This window comes from Vanessa atalanta, chromosome Z (genome assembly GCF_905147765.1).
Source record: "Vanessa atalanta chromosome Z, ilVanAtal1.2, whole genome shotgun sequence".
NCBI lineage: Eukaryota > Metazoa > Arthropoda > Insecta > Lepidoptera > Nymphalidae > Vanessa > Vanessa atalanta.
The window spans coordinates 15,960,719-15,981,219 of NC_061902.1; the positions used below are offsets into that span (position 1 = coordinate 15,960,719).

At 33.7% G+C, this 20,501-nt stretch overlaps 1 protein-coding gene across 1 annotated transcript in view; it reads left to right on the forward strand.

Annotated features, from left to right (window-relative positions):
* The window catches only part of LOC125075762 (proton-coupled amino acid transporter-like protein CG1139), a 34,551-nt gene extending 22,743 nt beyond the window's left edge, over positions 1-11,808 (forward strand). Inside the window, exons 2-6 of the mRNA XM_047687485.1 lie at positions 5,757-5,842; positions 7,216-7,356; positions 7,726-7,998; positions 9,006-9,560; positions 9,773-11,808. Of these exons, the coding sequence (XP_047543441.1) occupies positions 5,757-5,842; positions 7,216-7,356; positions 7,726-7,998; positions 9,006-9,560; positions 9,773-10,190 (1,473 nt within the window). The 3' untranslated portion in view covers positions 10,191-11,808. The remainder of the gene's footprint in view (positions 1-5,756; positions 5,843-7,215; positions 7,357-7,725; positions 7,999-9,005; positions 9,561-9,772) is intronic.
* The last annotated feature ends 8,693 nt before the right edge of the window (positions 11,809-20,501 follow it).

Sequence of the window (20,501 nt, forward strand, 5' to 3'; positions counted from 1 at the left end):
AAATAAAAAAAAATGTTGTGTTTAGGTTTTGTTTGTGAAAAATAGGCGGATCTTATAGCGTTCTTTGAAAATCCACTCCTTAAACGGTAAAAAAGAAGACGCATTTCGAGGTGGAAGTTTGTTTGTTTCATAGAACTGTGTTTTTTTTACTATATATATATAAGTGAAGTAATCACACGACACAGGAAATCACAGGAAACTATCTTGTGATCGCAATAAAAAGGTGAAAGTACGTCAATAATAGGTTTCCGAAAACTCTTTTCGTAGGAGAATATTCTGACGATTCTTAGAATGTTTCCGATATGAAATATCATCATGGTGTTCGTATACGTCGATTTCAATACAGGACATATAAATTAAATTGTAAATGTAACTATGTATTTCATTTGATATTCAGAGCTCGGATGTTATGGATATGTAATTTGAGATCTGTATTTGGATATAGATAGGAAATTATTTCTGATTATGCGATTGCTTCGGATAGTTTCATTTAAGAATCTTGGATTATTTAAAAAATGTAAGAGAGAAAATTACGAGCTAACCGCTTGACTTTTTTGCAGTCAATTACTTGGTATTGGGTATACTGACAGACAGGCAGAATGAAACAAATAGCCTCAAAAAACAATTTGCTACTCTTTCCAAGTATGACTATGCCAAAAATAAAACAAATTTATTATCCGATTGGGTTACGGTTTTGAATAAGTTTTTATTTCGGATATCCGATAGTTTCGGCAACGTTACGAAGCCCGATAACAAGATTTAAAAGTTTATATTACTAATGGAAACAAAAACTTAAAAAATTGCTTTTATCCGTCGGATCCCGATCGAGTTGAAAATTTATCCTAGTGCGACGGTAGTACCGAGTGCGCGCTAAGCTGATAACATCTAGACGCGAGAATGATTCGAGGCTCTAATTCACTTCTTCCTCGTTTGATAACGTCACCACATAAACACAAGAATATAAAAGTGCCGTTACAGACTATTTTTTTTTTTTATTATTAGTATATCTGGGATTTACTAAGAACAAAGGCGAGTCAGTTTTGTTAGTTAAATTTGAAATTTTGACGGGATATGGGAACTTTTATGAGTTCGTTTAATTTAAAATGATGTTTTTGGTTTTTTACACGAACAAATGTAGTAGCAATTTGTCAAATGTAACTTAAAATTCCTTAATATTTTTGAATTGTTTACGTGTAGTAATAGAAATAGAAATTGTGATTGATAACAAAGTGGGATCTAGCCTAAGAGTCTTTTTTACAAATAAAGATTTTATATTAACATACAGATTAATAAAAGATCGGAATATTTTAGCCGTTTATGTTAGAAGTTATGTGTGAGTTTACGAAAACTACGTGTTGGCGATGTGTGCGTCGTTTCTTAAAAGTTTGTTGTTAGTAGCAGTTTTCGCACTTACTTTAACCATAATCCCTGTATGGCTAATTTTTGCGACAAATATCCGTATTTCATTTTTAATATTTCACGCGCAGATTTTAGCAGTAAATATATTTTTTATGAAGCTTTCTCAAAAGTTTCCTCATTATTAAATGGCCAAGCGTCTTTAAAACTTGAGCGAAATAGTTGGTTTTATTTTGTTTACATCCTTTGTTACGCTTTAATAAATACCGTTACAATTTTTGAAAATTAAAAATTTTTAAAAAATTCGCATTGCAAACATTTTAAATATTAGTTTCTTACCTGTTGATGATGTTGACTTAAAACTTTCTTAGGCGGCGACAACAATTTCACCGACGGTTATTAAGATTTAAGAAACAATGTATGCAAATTAGGAATTTTTATGAAGAAGATATTGTAAGCGCATACAATACAATATTCCCATCGAGATGCAAGCAACAAACTAATTGACAAGCCGCCGGTTCGCGCGCATACTCTGCCCGCTGGTGATCTCCTGCGCTCTTTCCGCTCCTGGTAGCGTCGTGTCAGATACAGCTCAATACCTAGATTTCAGGGATGCACTAGCCTTCAAAGCGCATGTTAGTCCTGCGCACTACAGATTTACCTACAACGACCTCCTTCGAATCTCACGGATCCTGTTTGGAGACCCGGCAAAGAGCTCGATGCAGGAGCGCCCGGGCTACGCATGCTCATTGCATCCACGATGCACATACGTGTACCTGTTGCTATGTACACTTTCCTATAAATATAGTCACAAGTGGAAAATTTATAGAAACGAGACGGAAGGCGGCTGCGCAAAACGCATGCGTGCCACAACTTGCATCTGTTGCACATCTTATGTAATTTAATGTGTCGAAGTTGTGATGAACTTATAAGATGAATGATTTCAATATTTATCTAAAGGTATGATTTATGTCGATTTAAACAGGTGCTCTAATTAATAGTGCTGTTGTTTGGAAAAAATGAATTACTGACATCTCTTAACGATATCAGTTTACTTTTTAATTTATAACTTACCTTTTTAAGTTTTTACCTTTTCGATCAATGTCATGCATTGGGTAAAAATTCTACAACAACCTTTGCCAGTAAATCTCTTACTGCCGAGCAAAGTTCATTTTTGCTCTTAAGAAGGTTTGGTTATTGGAGCTTATTCCACCACGCTCCTCTAATGTGTGTTGGTGATAAAACCTTATGACAGTTTTACATAAAACAGATGCAGATTTCCTCAGGATGTTTCACTTTATCGCCGATAACGACATTTATTTCAAAGACGAATATAAATAATCATTTATTTACATTAGAATTATTAACATTAGTCCTTAGATATACAAATATAAATTAAAAATAGTTACTGTATAAATATTGACTGAAAAAGAAATAAATCTAATGATAAATTAAGCACATGCTGATTGTTGCCTGACATGATTCATTGTTGCTTGACCCGCTTGAACCCGCAACCTTTACCTAAAATTCATGTGTCTTAACTACTTGGCCATCTCGGCTATAAAGCGGAGTATATTATACAATATGTATCTATCTATATAGGATATTTGTTGTTTTTGACGGAATACTCTTATAAATTATGTTTCCCTGGTATCTAGCTGGATGTTAGCTGCTTTTACTTAAGCCAAGCTAAGCTTGCTTTGAGCTATTTTCTCTATCCTTGCAGCCCAATTTTGGCGGTACTTCTTCTATAGAGAACATTCTCCAAAAATTTTAGTAGAAGTTAAGCAGTAAGTAGCAGAATTTTGCAAAAACAGCATGCCAAGCACTGGGATATCATACGTTGCAAGGAGTTAAAATGCATACGATTTGATACATTTCTCACGAACATATTTCATCTCTGTTTTGTATTGCGGGTACCCTTATGAGGTAGAAAAAGATCGAGGGAATTTCCGCATCCAATCTAAAAGGGTTGCAATGCGCATGTATCTTTCAATTTAATTTGCGTTGCATGTACTCTTCGCACTTGCATCCAAAATACAAGAGGTGCATTACGTTGCATCGATTAGCTCCTCGCAAGTCCACATCCTCATTTTTATGTTATCCTAGTACCAAAATCTATCTCGCACTATTATACATACATTTGTATAAACAAAACTAGTCACAAAATAAATCATAATAGTTCATATCCTCTCTAATTTTTTTTAGCTTAGTGCATTTTTACGTAAGTGAATGAAGGGGAGCAACGCTTTTAAGATTCATGTATGTACGTGAGTTTCTTTATTCCACCGTAACTAAATGCCTGAACAACACTGATTCTGGCAAGGTAAATTATAATTTTGTTGAAAATGAATTATAATTAATTAACTCTTAAACCAAACTTATAAAAAGCTCATGTTTGTTTTCTTATTTCCTCGAAAAAAATTAAACAAATAGTATAAGATTAAAAGTGTTAAGAAACAACAAGCCATTTTGATTATGAGAAAATGTTATATTTTCGAAATGGCAAGTCGGGCTTGGTACATTTCGGCGCAACTGTTCTATTATAAAGTATGAATGTAAATTTTAAATAACGACACATCGTGACAGCACGTTTCAAAATTAGAACTGTTAATAAGACGTCAGGAGGCGTGTCTTGGGGAGTTGATACAAATAATATTGACATGCGACCTTGAAAAGCAATTTAGTCGAATGCGCATCAGCTTACCAAACAATGAGTACTTGTGTCGTCACGGCGTCTAAGTGTATTACTTATTAGAGCCTCGTGACGATGATGACAATGGTGGTATTATTTGTCCCGACGGTGGTGGCAATGTCGCGGTCGTGTCTTTGATTGTTGACATATAATATTAATATATGGAACAAATATTTAAACGATCGCAATCACTACGAAGCTTCTTGTCAATAAGCAACGAATTGCACAGCTGGAAAAATAATAAGTCTACTAAATTACATATTGATATCAAATAGAAAACAAATTAATTCGGAAAACTATAAAGAGACTACAGTTGTTTTTTTTTTTATTATCTAAAGTGAAAGCTTTGGATAATATATAGAATTTTCAGCAATCTAAGTTTATGTGTCCATAAAATGTAGCTTTAGAAAATTTTTTGGTGAACCGCTAAGGAAATAGTCTAGTAGTCTATGAAACAACGGCGGAATGAAGGGAACTAAGCTCAATCATATTATCTGGAATCTTGTTAACCACATAGTATAGCATTCATTGCATACATTAGAATCAAGACACGGTCCTTTATTTATCGCAAGAAAACGTGAACTAGGAAATAGTGGGAAAGAATTTGTATAAAATTAATCCAAAGCACCGTGTTCATAACTGTATGTAGGAAACGACATACAATGTATAAAAATATTTTACAAATAAAATAAATTAAGCACGATGTTAACTGTTAACGCTTATCTCGAACCGTATCTAATAAATGCATTTGATAATGTTTTATGTTACATTACACGTATTTATAGTCAGTTCTCAGTATGTGAAAAAAAGAAACAAGGAGTATTTGAGGATACATTTTTTATAGTATCGTCGTCAACGTGACAAACTTGAATGTTTATAGCCTTCGCCGTGACAACAAGTGAACCGTCTGTTGCATTATGTAATGTTTACTTTAATGTCCTACGTCACCAACGGAAAGACATCGGCGAAGGATACGTCGCGAGGCAGCTGATTCCCAATTTATTGTTGTGAACCAGTTAGATCCAGTTTAACGCAATCGGTGTGGTTGACAACTATTGATCACTTGGCAATAAAGCTCCTAACCTTTTTAATTTAGAGTTCAAAATTGTTAAAAAACATTAAACGTAATAAAGTACTCGGTTGGCTGTTCACAATAAGGGGAATTAAATTGCATGCGCTCAAAGAATTAAACATTTTGTGACTCACGTGAGCCCTAAGGTACACCCCACTTGTCAGACAACTTAGGGCGATTATAAAGTAGAAAATGCAAGAATATCATATATTATTTCAGAAACTTAACTGTTTTTATAAACTGTTCCTAAAATAAATTAAAAACATCTCAAGACGATATTTCGTGGTGCGGTAGGAGTTTCGCGAGTTACGCCTCGTACGCTGGAGCGAAGGTTATTAATAGCTTACCGAAATAACATTGGCGATCTCGTGGCGAAAACACGAACGAACCCAGCCCCTGTGCCCCGTTGTTGCCAGACCGAGGCGTCATCGCGGCGTCACATGCGTTTCGAAACAAGCCCACAATACACGACGTGTATTTAAAATAAATACGTGACGTAAATATATCGGCGCATATATATACAAAGAAATTTGTAAACAATCATATTTGTTTCAAATCTTAACTATAAGCTGGACATTGTAAAAACTAAGATACAAGTACTAAATTAACTCATTAATTTATTTATCTTTTCAGAAACCACAATTGCGTCCGATGATAGCTGAATATGACCCCAAGAAAAAAGGAGTTAAAAATGATCTTTCCGATGTCGTCATGGTCAAGTAAGTGATAAAGTTTCTTGTCTTGGAGGAGACATCTTAAGACATTGATCACCTACCGATCAGCTTTGACTGGCAATGTGTTGTTAATAATGTTACTTCATTAATTCGATAACACATCCGAACATTTTGTATGTTGTACTCTGCTTATGAAACTAAATTCAACCCAAGCATGCTTCACAGCTTCACATCATTTTGTTGGCAATTGAATTTCAATAAAGTGTATCTTTTAATAGACTAATTCGGAACAAATGTATTGTAATAATACTGACATTTTTGTTCAACAGGACATTGAAAAGAATAGTATATATATCGGTATTATTTGAACCGCAAAACAAACGCTCTTGGAGCGTTGCGGGTCCCTTCGACACATCTGTTTTTTTTATTGACCAATGTTTTGTCGTTAAAATGGTATTTTATATTGTATGTTGACTGTTAAGTACTCGCTCCTTATAACGAGCTAATAATAACGCTCGTCGCCGTTCGGAGACGATCCGGGAAGACGTGTGCAGCTTCCACGAGATTAAAGTCGTTCGTCGACCTTGATCATCTTGCAATGGACTCATACACCGGTACATCATTCCATTATATGGTTTCAATTTTGTTTATTTATTTTATTTGGTACTGGTAATTATTTAAAGAAAAATATGGTTACCTGAGGGCCGTGGCTTTTGCTGCTTCAGCCGCCACGTGCCCCGTGCGCCATCTCTGTTCAGGCTCGGGATTGGCTCTCAATCTCTTTATTTGTACAAATTTGATCTAGCTTTATGTCCATTATTACACATTTTTTTTGGCCACAGATGTTACTTTTATACAAAAATATTTTAAAATTCTTCTTGATTTTAATGAGATATAAGACGTTTCTAAATTTTTCAAACCTACTACGTATATACAATACGTAAAGCTGTATTAAATTTTACGGTTGGGCCACAAATTTGTAAATGCCGAGGCTTAACAGAGTGAAACGCACTTAAAAAAAACTGTACATTTTGGAGACCATGATGAATGTATCACACTTCACCCAAAACACTTACACAGATGAAACTACATACAGTTGAACGATATCCGAGATTCGCCATAAATTCCCAGTAGCCACACCGTAGGGTCCGTAAACAGATCTGAACACGCAAGTCCGCGGCCGCGATACACCTCGTTTCACACTCCGATCAAATCACCATTGAGCTTCAAATGTGGCGCTTTCTATGTTTTCACTATAGGCTACCATTACATTCCTGTGCTTGAAATCAATAAAGTGATTAATTAAAACTACACTCTTATACCCACTCACTGTTAACCAATCAACATCATATTATTCATATAAGTAGAATTACTAAAGATGTCACTAGTTATAACAGGGCTCGGTGAACGGTTTGCAGGTACAAAGTTGATCCGAATGAGATCCCAGTGGAACAACAGGCGGGTTCCACCCTCCCCCTCATGGAGATCCCGGGCCGGGATATTGAGGCTGATGAGGGATATAACCCGTTCGAGCATAGAAAACTGGCGCACCCTACGTCGTAAGTTAAAGTTTATAAGTAAACCAATGCATCAATAGACCAAATTCCAAAGCTGGTTTCGAAGTCTATTGCTATTATTATTTGTTGGATAAATATGGCGAATAGTCTGGTTAATCATTGCTTACTAATCATAAGACCTTTTATTAATTTTACAAAATAAAGTAATTAATAAAATAGAATTATTTCCACAAATTCTACCAAATTACTATCTGATACATCTATAATATAAAAATACCCACTATTCGAATGATATATCTAAGTAAAAATATAATTAATTATTTACATCAATTTGAGATGGTTACGGTATAAAATAAATCTACTTTGAATAATTACAAACTTAATGTACATGGATACTTTTGTAACTTTCAGGGATATGGACACTCTCATCCATCTGCTGAAGGGATCATTAGGCAGTGGTATCTTAGCCATGCCAATGGCTTTCATGAATGCTGGCTTGTATTTCGGTCTCTTCGCTACGTTCCTTATTGGAGGAATATGCACCTACTGTGTGCACATCCTCGTGAAAACAGCTCACGAGCTATGCAGAAGAATACAAAAACCATCCCTGGGATTCGCCGAGACCGCTGAAGCTGCATTTTTGTCAGGACCACCAGCTGTGCACAAATTTTCAAGACTTGCCAAGTAATTATTTCAATTTTACATACAAATCTATAACTAGGTATTGGTTATTTATATTTCGCTTTTATTTTACAAGTTTCTTTATAAAACGTTGGTACACAACACTTCCGAAAGTGTTGGTAACTCAGATTTCAACGAACGTTTTTTAGAGAATAAGAAATTATTGTTTTTAAATATTTTAATATATCGTCGTTTCGTGTTATACATAACTGTTCTTTAGCAAAGACTGCATACAAAAACAATCACGTTTTAGATCAACCTTAATTTTCAATACTCGCCTCTGAGAGAAATTCGTCTATTTTGCATGTAACATGTTTCGTGGAAATATCATCAGAAGCTGTAATACCATTCTTTGTTTTATAAATTTATTTTGGCTACGGGTGTGTCCCTACTATGTAATTTCGTATTTATTACTTAATATTCAGTTTTAAGTTTTAGGACAGTCCTTAAGTGTAACACATGTCAATATCATTAAAAACGGTAAAATTCGTCCTTAAAAACATCAATAGTAGTAGGTAATAACAGAACTGTTTACTTTGAAAATAACATTACGTTCTCAATGGTAAAACTGATATTACATGTTAAATTCTAGAAACTCTTCTATTAAAATATATTTTCTTTGATTGTTTTTTCCAAACACCTGTTAGTTCTTATAACCTTTGTAATATTTTAAAGTTAGAGCTCCTCGCCGATGAAGAATCTCTCGGTATTTATTGGAGTGTATGTAATTCCTTGTGTTGACTGTACTTCGAGTTATTATTTTATTGATACAAATAAATAAACGCAATGAAACCGTTTCAATATTAGTCTGAGAGAAATGTGCTAACTTTTATACTGGCTTTTAGTATACTATGATTACTGCAAATAAAAGAACTAAAATTGATTTAATTTTAAATACAAAGTCGGACGGAAAATATTGATAAAACTTTGTGCACAGTGCAATAGATTTAATTGATCGATTTTTTTTCGATAAAGCCACATGCAATAAACGTGTTTGTATTTATTTTCAGGGCTATGATAAACTGGTTCCTGGTGATCGACTTACTAGGTTGTTGCTGTGTGTACATCGTGTTCGTCGCTAAAAATGTCAAACAAGTCGTGGACTACTACGCTAAGACCAGCGAATGGCTTCCCGACTGGGATGAACGGATTTACATGGTGGCAATGCTACCCCTGCTTATTATGATGAACCTTATTAGAAATCTGAAATATCTCGCTCCCTTCTCAATGATTGCGAACCTTTTAGTCGGAACTGGAATGGGAATAACGTTCTATTATTTATTCCAAGATATACCGCCATTAAAAACACGTCAAGCATTCGCTGGCATCGAACGCTTACCAACATTTTTCGGAACTGCTATTTTCGCACTTGAAGGCATCGGTGTTGTCATGCCTCTTGAAAATAACATGAAGACTCCGACCCACTTCATCGGATGCCCTGGAGTACTTAACACGGGCATGTTCTTCGTTGTATCCCTTTATGCTCTTGTTGGATTCTTTGGATATTTAAAGTTTGGTGATGACACTGCCGGCAGTATAACATTGAACTTACCTGAATACGAACTGTAAGTATTGCATAAGTCTATTATAGACGTTTATTACTTCATATATTTTTAAGTTAGAATAATTACAATTTCGAATACAGATTAAGCATATTAATCTCCAGACTCAGAGGTGCTTGCCCGGATGTGAACCAACAATCCTCGGTTAAGATTTATGTTTTCTAATTCCTAGACTATTTAAATAATTTCTAAAAGAAAATATTATTTTATTCCAGGTTGGGTCAAAGCGTGAAATTGATGATCGCCGTTGCTATATTCTTCACATACAGTCTGCAGTTCTACGTGCCAATGGAGATTATCTGGAAAAACGTCCGCCACTTTTTCGGAGCCAAGAAGAATATTGCGGAGTACAGTATTCGGATCTTCGTCGTACTTTTGACTCTCTGCACGGCCATAGCCATCCCGAACCTCGGCCCATTCATATCTCTCGTCGGCGCCTTGTGCCTGTCATTCCTTGGCCTTATTTTCCCCGCTGTCATCGAAACTGTAACTTTCTGGGATCGCCCTAACGGCCTCGGACGTTACAATTGGGTTCTGTGGAAGAATATGTTCCTGGTCTCTTTCGGAATCCTCGGCTTCCTAACAGGTTCCTATGTCAGTATTCTAGATATATTCTCGGGTGAGGAAAAATAGACTAACGCGAAAGACTAAGGTAGAATAAGGCTCAAATTAAATGTTTTAAGGGCTAAGATTTTTTGGTATTTGCTTTTAGTATCATTATTTCATTTATATTATTTTATTTTGATAAGAGATTCGTAATTACCGCGAGTTTACAAAGCTCAAAGGTTTTTTTTCGAGATTAGTATTACACTATTGTGGTAGTTCGCGTAAAGCGGGTTGTGTTTTAATATAATATTAATTTGATTTAGCCCCGAATCTCTGTAGCCATTTCACATAGATTTAAGAAAATGTAGATACCTAACTTTATAAATGTGTGAGAATTTTTCTAGTGCATTATCGAAATGTGATAAAATATTAGGTTACGTGGAAAGGCATTATTTGCTTTTTATAGAAAAATTGTTCCGAAAAGTATTAATTGCGAAAATCCGGCAATTAAAATACAACATTACTGGAGCTATAAATGAGTTGCAATTTTTGGGGTTCATATGAAAAACTTTTTGAAACAGATAAAGGCATTTTCACACCAGAGAATATAGTGACTTTATATAGTATATCAAATCATATCGAATGAATGAAACGCATTTACTTTACATTTTGGCACGCCATGTTGTAGGTATATTCATCATTACCGTCTCACTGCGAGGACGTAATCTATACATATTTATAGTAATTAGATACATCAAGGATGTGTATTTTTGTATTTTTAAAGCTTCATGTGGCATGAAACTAGAAAATTTAATATTTCGACCTAACCAATAAACAAAGTGATTAAGAATCATGTTTGTATATTGAATTAAATATGTCAGTTATATTGCGTTCTCAACTGTAAAAAATAGAACTATATCTTTAAAAATGTGATAATTTTCTGTTTTAGTTTGGACAACATATTAGATTTACAATGGCTTTTGAATAATTATAATTAACAGATACAATAATTACCGAATAGTATAACTTTGTCACGACAGCGTTGACCCCCTGACCCAAAAGATAATATAATATATTTTCATAATTATTTTATTGGCTATGTTTTTAGTAGTCGAGTATTGACTTTATCGACTAAAAATTCGACTAATTGTGATTTGTACTTTAATTTTTTTTATCTTTGACATAAATCAGACAATACATGTGGTTGTTTTACGAAGGCCCTTTTGCCTCTAAAATTCAGAATTCGATGTTTTAGGGTAAAATTACTATAACTGACGTTTTTGGAATATTAAGACGCGTTCATGCAAATATCTGCTTATGTTCGGAACGATCACTACGTAATATGTTTGTCAATAATAGTATTTTTACCCTATTTCTAAGAATTTTAATGATATATTATGAATTCGTAACGATAATAATATAAGTTTGGTAATCAGAAAAGACTACTAAAATATGAAATTGTAACAAAATACTTTACTGCCTACAAAACAGTGTAAGTCAATTCAACGATGGCTTTTTGAAATATTTACTAAAGTTAATAACGTTACTATTAATATATAACTTCGCGTAATATATTTAACGTAAAAAAAGGTTTTCTTACTTAAAGGAAATCATTCCTATTAATTATTTTTTGGTATGGATTACAACATACCGAGAAAGTAGTGATTGTTTTGTTACAGTATTAAAATAAATCAGTTTTAAGGGATATTTGTCTTTTATTTCTCCCGAGGCCAGTACCTGTTTTTAGAACCAAAAAACATTAAAATTAATCAATGATTGTTAATCTTAAATAGGTGTTCAAGTTATAAGCGCTGTTCTTTAGACGAAACAAATTGTCGCTCAAATCAAAATATTATTTATTCAAGTAGGCTCGTCAAAGCAGTTCTGAATGGTCAAGTTACAGAGTTGAATTAAATGTTAAGCTACCACCAGTCCGAAAAGTAGATTCTACCGAGAAGAACCGGCAAGAACTCAGTAGTTACAGTAGTCACTGAAAATCAACAAGTCTTTATAAGTATATTGTATAAGTATATTGTTATATCAAAAGTTAGTTAAACTTTGTAATTTATTATCAAAAATCGCTTTTTACAGCCTTATTTGAATTATTATATAATATAGAGTAATTAAATTATGTGTGTTTCTTAATCACGCGGTCAAGATCGTTGGTACCTTTCTTTTGATCTTTGATTTTTGAGCTATAGAATATTCTATACCCATAGTTAACCGAAAATTTTGAAGTTTGGATTAGAACTATATTTTCTTCAGTTTCATCTTTGATACACTAATTAATTATGTTGACCGTAAATTGTTGTGTTGTGTAAGTTTCCCTTTAGTTACGTTGATGGATTTGATAGGGGTGTATTCCCAAATCTGTACTCAAAATGAGGTGTTTCGTGAAATGTTCATTCATTGCATACATTTTTTTATTGTTACCAAAAATACATAGACATCGTGACTTCATCGTTGAAATGAAGTTGAGTTTGAAATAAAAATGAGGTTATAATAAAAAAAAAAACTAATAATAATTAAGCAAGTTCGGTGGATTTTTAAATATTGATTTTGATGAGATATCCCATCCGGCACATGGCTAACATGCTAAATATTTATTAAATATAATTATAATATATATTCTCAATGAAATTATTTATGTTATAAAGCGTTGTTCTTCAATTGCAACAAAAGGGACAGGCCGATTTGTAATTGGTGTGTGTGAGATATGGTTTACATATAATGATGATAGGGATGATAGCGAAAATGGTACATTTTGGTTTATTAAATGTAAGTTTAGGAGATTTTTTACACAAAAGGCTTGATAATCATTATATTTATTAAAAGAAGGTAATTTAACAAGTTTGGTTTTTTTCAATGTCTAATCCATACGAAGGTTTTTTTAACAAAAGTCAAAACTTTAAAAACTTTTTATATGTATTTTTTAACTGTCTGTCTATTAAGCTCTCAGGCCTTAATCACTTTTGAACATGTCAATTAGACTGGTCGCTGAAGTTTCATGAATCACACATCGCTCATATGTAATAAGAGATTATTCTAAATTTTGATTAAAATGTAGTGGTATAATGGATTTTAAAAATGTCAAACTCCAAATCAAATCAAAATACTCTTAATTGTACACCAATAAACAGATACTTCAGTCATGTTCAAGAAAGATGTACAAAAGGCGCCCTTATCGCTAAAACGGCTACCTCTTCCAGGCAACCTTAAGGCAGAGGAAAGACACAGATATAGAAAGAGGTACAAAGCAGAGATAAACATAACATATAAATCCATTACAGTAAAATAATAATATATTTAAATCGTAATTGTAGTAACAAAAGGGGATAAAAAATAGAAGGAGAGTATAGAAATGTAAAAGTAGAAGTAGTTGTGTTAGACTAATTGAAAATGAGCTCGTTAACGGAACTTCATATTCCTTCAAGCTGCAGGTCTCCTTACTATGGTTTCTTTACCGTTCCAGCCAGCGAAAACTTCAAATACGATCGAACTTCGTTTTCTAGGTGGTACTTTGTGGACTTTGTGGCCGTTCCATCAGATATTCTATTCTGCTTACCAAACATTAATACTTATTATTGTTGTGTTTCGGTTTGAACGGGAATGAGTCAGTGTAACTACACCCACAAGAGACATAATATACTGGTTCCTGCGGTAGGTTGCGCCTTGACAATGTAAGGAAAGTTTAATTTTTGTGGTGACAACTTACCATCAGTTCGCTCATTTGCTCGTCAAAGTAATTTCGTCTCAAACGAAATTCCACGCGGGTGTCGCCGCTGTTTACTCATTTCAAGTTTTTATAATACTTAAAAATAATCACTGTAAATTTGGGAGCAAATTGCAAGATAAATTTATACATTTTCAAATACATTTTTGCTTTCATTTACAAGTTATAGTTTACTTACTTTAGACACTAAGAAACTCGGTCTAATTTTTCGGCTGATATTTTTTATATAGGCAGGTCAACCGTCGGTGCATCATGACAGCATGCAAGAGCTCCCGTACCTGCCTCCCACAGAGACGGATTGTGTACCGCTGATTTTTTGTATATTCTGGCGCACTCGCCACCTGTTAGTGCCCCACCTTTCTTTAGGGGACACGCGTAAATCTACTTGTAACATTGTATAAGTAAAAAATAACTAACAACTGCCTAAATGCCTCTACAGCAGTGCAAAGTGCTATTCATTAAAAAGTCATATCACATTTGCGACATTTTTAAAACCGGCTAGCTGTGATAATATGATATTAGAAGGCTATATTTATGAGTGAATCCTTTAAATTCTAGAATAAAATGATTACATTATTAGTGAAAGTCGCTTCATTAATTCATTCTGATATCAAGATCGTGTTCTGCGGTGAGTTTCGAATATGTTCTTACAGATAAGCACGCACTACTGTTGCTTTATTAATAAAAAATGAGACGATGTATGTATAAGATTATTATACAAATTGTGATTATAAACAACTTGGAGACTCTTCAAAGTGGATGATAATTGATGACAAATTGGTTCGAAATAGTTTTACTCATTTCTATATCAAGTTACTGCCATTACAAATTAACGGGCTTACCCATTTTCCGCTATTTAATGACGTATTTTATTCTACGACGTTCTTTCGAAACCTCTTAAAATTAAATGTTTGATGCATACTTGCTTAGATCTTAATGGTAAAACGGTGTGCTACCGTGTTAGCAAATGATACAAGATTTTCAAAGCCATGGTTCAGATAAACTACTAACTAACGTTTGAGTATACTAACTTATGAACGAAGATATCTTTTTTTATGTCATTGGTTGGTGGAAGAGCATATGGGTCACCTGATGGTAAGTGGTCACCTGACAAAGGCGACCACTTACCATCAGTGGCTCATAGACAAAGGCGCTGTAAGAAATATTAACCGTTCCTTACGCTTCAAAATCATCTTCTCTTTGTAGTTTTTATGCTTTTTAACAGGGCCCTATGTTCTCGTGTGACCTCGTAATGGGCTAAGACAGCTCAAGAGATGGGCAACTTTTAATAAACCTGGCCATGAAGGTTTGTGTGCAAACTGTTTATGAAACCTATATAAACTGAGTAAACTTCAGTCTACAACTATAAATAAAGGATCACTCATTTATATCATTCAATATTTGTAAAGTCCAAAATTAGCGCGAACGGAATTTCGAAGTACAGCTAGTATAATATAATCTAACACCTTGTTATGTAGGTATTTATACTATAATTTTATGCTTTAGCTATTCAGAAAAATTAAAAGTGAATAAAATCAAAATCAAAATATACTTTATTCAAGTAGGCTTTTACAAGCACTTTGAATCGTTATTTAAAAAACTATTTAAAGTAAAGCTACCACCGGTCCGGAATGTAGATTCTACCGAGAAAAACCGGCAAGAAACTCAGTAGTTACTCTTTTTCAATATCTAAAAATACAGTCATGTTAGTTAAATACAATTATATATGTATGTTATGTCTCCTGCCTGGAAGTCAACAAGCATTGACTCCACGCTTTTTTATCATCAATATACTCTTGTGTCGAATAATATGCTTTTTTTACCAATGTATTTTTTACAATTGACTTGAATCTATGAAACGGCAAAGTTAAAATTGTCTGCGTAATTTTATTATAGAAGCGGATACCTCGCATGATCATTCTTGGAATGATTTATTGACTTTGCGGAGTCTTTGGAAACTGGGCGTTCTAAGCTTATCCTTACTTCTGATTTTAATCAAAGTAATCAATGCTACTGTGAATGTACATAATATTGTTGTAAATATACGGTGATGCAACAGTCAGTATTCCTATTTTGTTAAAAACATCCTGAAGAGAGTCTCTAGCTCCAAGATTATAAATAGAACAACTTTGAAACTTTGAAATTTCCTTTTTTACACCAAAAAAATAAATACAATTACATGTAATAGTAATAAATATAAAATTAATATTATACAAAATATAGAATTTCTTATTATTAGCTTTATACCAAAGCTATCTATCTCGAGGTTTTTAGGGTTCCGCAGCCAAATGGCAAAAAACGGAACCCCTATAGATTCGTCATGTCTGTCTGTCTGTCCGTACGTATGTCACAGCCACTTTTTTCCGAAACTATAAGAACTATACAGTTGAAACTTGTTAAGTAGGTGTATTATGTAAACCGCATAAAGATTTTCACACAAAAATAGAAAAAAAAAAACAATAAATTTTGGGGGTTCCCCATACTTAGGTCTAACCCATACGTATGGTATCTATGGCCTTCAAAAATGATATCGAGGTTTCAAGCATATTTTTTTTCTAAGCTGAATAGTTTGCGCGAGAGACACTTCCAAAGTAACCCCCCCTGTGACGTCTAAAATAAGAGAATGATAAAACTAAAAAAAAAGATATGATGTACATTACCATGTAAACGTCCACGCATAATTGGTTTGAACAAGATCTAGTAAGTTACTAACAGTATTTCAGTTTCGTGAACAAGACATTCGTAGATAATGTCGAAATATCGAGCACCAAACAATAAAAAAAAATCATGGTAAATGTCCTGTTTTAAATACTGTTAGTAATAAAAATAATCATGTTAATTTAAAAATCTTATATCTAGTAAGTTGTTTTTTTTTTTATTTCATTAACCGTAAACCGCAATTTAAACAACTCAAATATAATTAAAAAAAAAACATTTAATTTCATAACCTTGTTACTTGCTGCTACGGAATCCTTCATAGGCGAGTCCGACTCGCACTTGGCCGCTTTTTATTTTATTTTAAGTAACACATTAGTAAAGGAATCTACGGCTTATTTTTTTCAGAATACATCTTTATTTTTATTTACTTAACGTTAGCGACCGATGCCGGCCAATCGCGGTTTAATCCTTCTGCGGCCTAAAAAATCAGTTTCGGACGAGATGCTATTCTAAACGGATCTGAGACACTTTGGTCCGCAATTACAGGGCGCAGGTGGTGCGAGGGTTCCGCTGGGCATATTTATCTGTAACGTACAATCGAGCAAGGACACCGACGTATATCCATCCACCTCTTAAGTTATGAACACATGTTTTAAAAATACAACGCAAATTAAGTATGTGTGTAAGAGTATCATAACGTAATGGGTCAAATCATACGCAGCATCGGTTAAAAATAATCAAACGTATAGATCGCAGTACCTTAACAACCCCAACGATATTTTTACTGACAAAACATACTTATAATACTGACGTTTAGTAGGGTACGCGAAGCGATTGATACTAAGAGTAATTCAAAGTCAAGGTTTATTTTTGTAATACGATGTGCTAAATTTTATAAATTTAAGGCATACTGGATTATACCAAACAAATTCTTGTGTCACGAACAATGTCAGGTATGATTTCGAGTATTAGTGTATTGTGTGTGTGTCGCAGCCTTGTAGTAGAAATAAAGAAGCAGTCGCAGTCGTAGAGCTCGCGGAGGTCTCACCGAGCTACTGACAACCTGACAAGCCCGTAACAGACGTGCTCTGTAACTGTCAAAATGGCTGACAATACTATTATCGCGATTTAAGCCCGATTATGAATGAATGAACGGAATGGATAAGACTAACCCCAACGCATCTTGAAATACAGGTTTTGTAAAATTCAAGTAAGGGTTGTCCCCAAGGGTGAAAGAAATAAAATTTTAAATGTCTACTGTATCCTTCTCATAACGTTTTAAAATACTTGTAGCTCTAACAAGATGGTTTGGGTGTATTATGTGTGAAATTTTTTATTGCTCTAGACATATAAAACATTGGGTAGATAAGCGACGGTGGGTCAATACCATTACATAGTACATAACAAAGTCGCTTACCGCTGTTTGTCCCTGCTTGTATGCTGCTTAGATGTATGTATCTTTAGATCTTTAAAATTACACAACGGATTTCGATGCGGTTTCTTTTAATAGATAAATTGATTCAAGAGGAAGGTTTATTTGTATAATACATGCACAACATAGTAGATAAACACGGATAATTTTTGAGGTTTCTGAAGTGATGTCGTAAATAAACACATTTTTGCGCTTACGTTGCAAACACTGGCAGAACCCTAAGAGATGGATCAAAATAATTTACTTTTCTTCAACATAATCTGCGATGCTATATGTCTATCTCTTAGGGATAACACACAATAACCATTTTTTATCCTTGACTTTTTACAAGAAATAATGGCTTATTTCCGAAGCAATTTTAAGCAATACATCATTAATCCTTATCCAATTAAGTACCTTAAATACATTTTACATTTAATCTAGATCAATATGGCTCTTTATAGCATGTAATTCAAATGAATATTTTCGGAAATATTACAGATTTAAAACGCAGGGACATAGCGGTTGTATTGTCTAACAACTGAAAAACTGTGAACGTTGTAAGACATTCTGTAGTATATTTAGTATCAAGCATTGCACCCGTGCGAAGCCGAGGCGGGTCGCTAGTAGATAATAAGTACCTATTTAATATTAGAGGGTTATTTTTTAACCTCTAGCCAAATTTAAATAGGTGGTTCAGACCATGAAAGTAAACAACTTTATTATTGTGTATGTTGTCTATTATTTTCAGTGTCCCTTTGTGTTATTTAAATTTTACTTTGAAGCTATAAAAAGGCTTAAAATTTTCGGATAACGCTTAAATCTTTACTTTTGTTATATCTTCTTTTTTTTTTAAAATATTTTTACAATTTTTAAAATCATTAAATTAAGAAAATAATACGTTCGTCATTGCAAAGTTATGTCGATCAGAAAAATTTACTTCTGTCAAAAAGATCAAGTTAACACGTACACAGTATAGAGCCCTTGGATTGAAGGGATGTACTTAAAATAATCATATACTATATACATTGTACCACATACAATATACGTTGCACCCCTTTCCTAGGTAAATTATTACTTTACCTTGAACTAAGATCTTGGTGGTAATCAAAATGAAAATATGCATTTTGTATTCAGTCGTGTACACAATCGCATTTACAATTTTGCATTAAATGAACCAAATCTACGTAATGCTTCACATTAAACTTATAGTATTGAAAGTGCGTATTCCATAACACGCGGTCCATTTTACGATACGACTCTAAGGAGCGTAATAGAAACTATTGGTAAACTGCAGAAAAGTCCCAAACAGGTGTTTGTTATATTGAAATAAACTTAACCTTAAATATTTTATCTCAGTGCGTTACCACTAATTTGATGTGATGAAACTTTAGTTAATTGTTCTATTACTGAAACACTGCGATTTTTTTCTTTTTGTGAATGGTCGTGCTTCACTTTACACTTTATTTATTTTAAATATTAATGCTTCTACCGGGTAGCCAAGCCGGGTATAATTATAAAGATAACGTGTTAATGCGGCGGACGTTGTAATGTTTGATACAGTTATGTATACCGTTTATTGTGCACAATGACATGAGACTATATAGATAACCAGTGGATAAACGTCAACCAATCTTGCAAATTGTGCGCAATTACTTACGAGAAACAGGTATGAATAGATAATTGTAATTTAACGCAAGCCACGTTAGCCACGGTGAATCATGAAATCATGTTAATATCAAAGGGGTTGTAAAATTGGATGCGTTACTCTCTGGAGCACCAGTCGACTTCGAAATAGTTTTTGTATTACACATTATTAAAACTTTAACTGAGGAGGATCATAGGGTATAGTCCCTACTATACTATTTGCTTCTACCCATTGTACCAATAATGAACCATGAGTTTGGGACATATAATCAATGATTATCATGATTATTGGAAGATTACCTATTCGTCGTCTTTTTAAATAGTTTATATTTATGTAAAAAAATAAGTTTCGTTAATTATATTAATATATAATAGGAGCCTTGATGGCTCACAAGACGCGGACCGATGATTCTGAGTTCAAACATCCGTGAGATAATCACACGTGACAATCGTGGATGAGAGTCTGCCAGGTGTATACATTGGAGATAAGATGATGCTGATGATCCAGGTGGAGTGAGATTTGAAAACTTTTTATTAGTGATGCCTAATTACAGGCTGTTACCATACTTTACTTTATTTTATTTTTTGCAATATTCGACTAAAATTTAATTGAAATAGTTCCTTATTAGGGTTCCGTAGCCGAATGTCAAAAAACGGAACCCTTACCTATAGATTCGTCATGACTATCTGTCTGTCCGTCCGTATCAGCCACTTTATCCCGAAAACGATAGGTCTTCAAAAATTATATTGAGGTTTCTAATATCATATTTTTCTTAACTTCGTTTGCGTGAAAGACACTTCCAAAGTGGTAAAATGTGTGTAACACCCCCCTCCCCCCCCTTTAACTTTGAAAATAAGAGAATGATAAAGCTAAAAAAAATATATGATGTACCATGCAAACTTCCACCGACAATTGGCTTGAACGAAATCTAGTAAGTAGCTTTTTTTA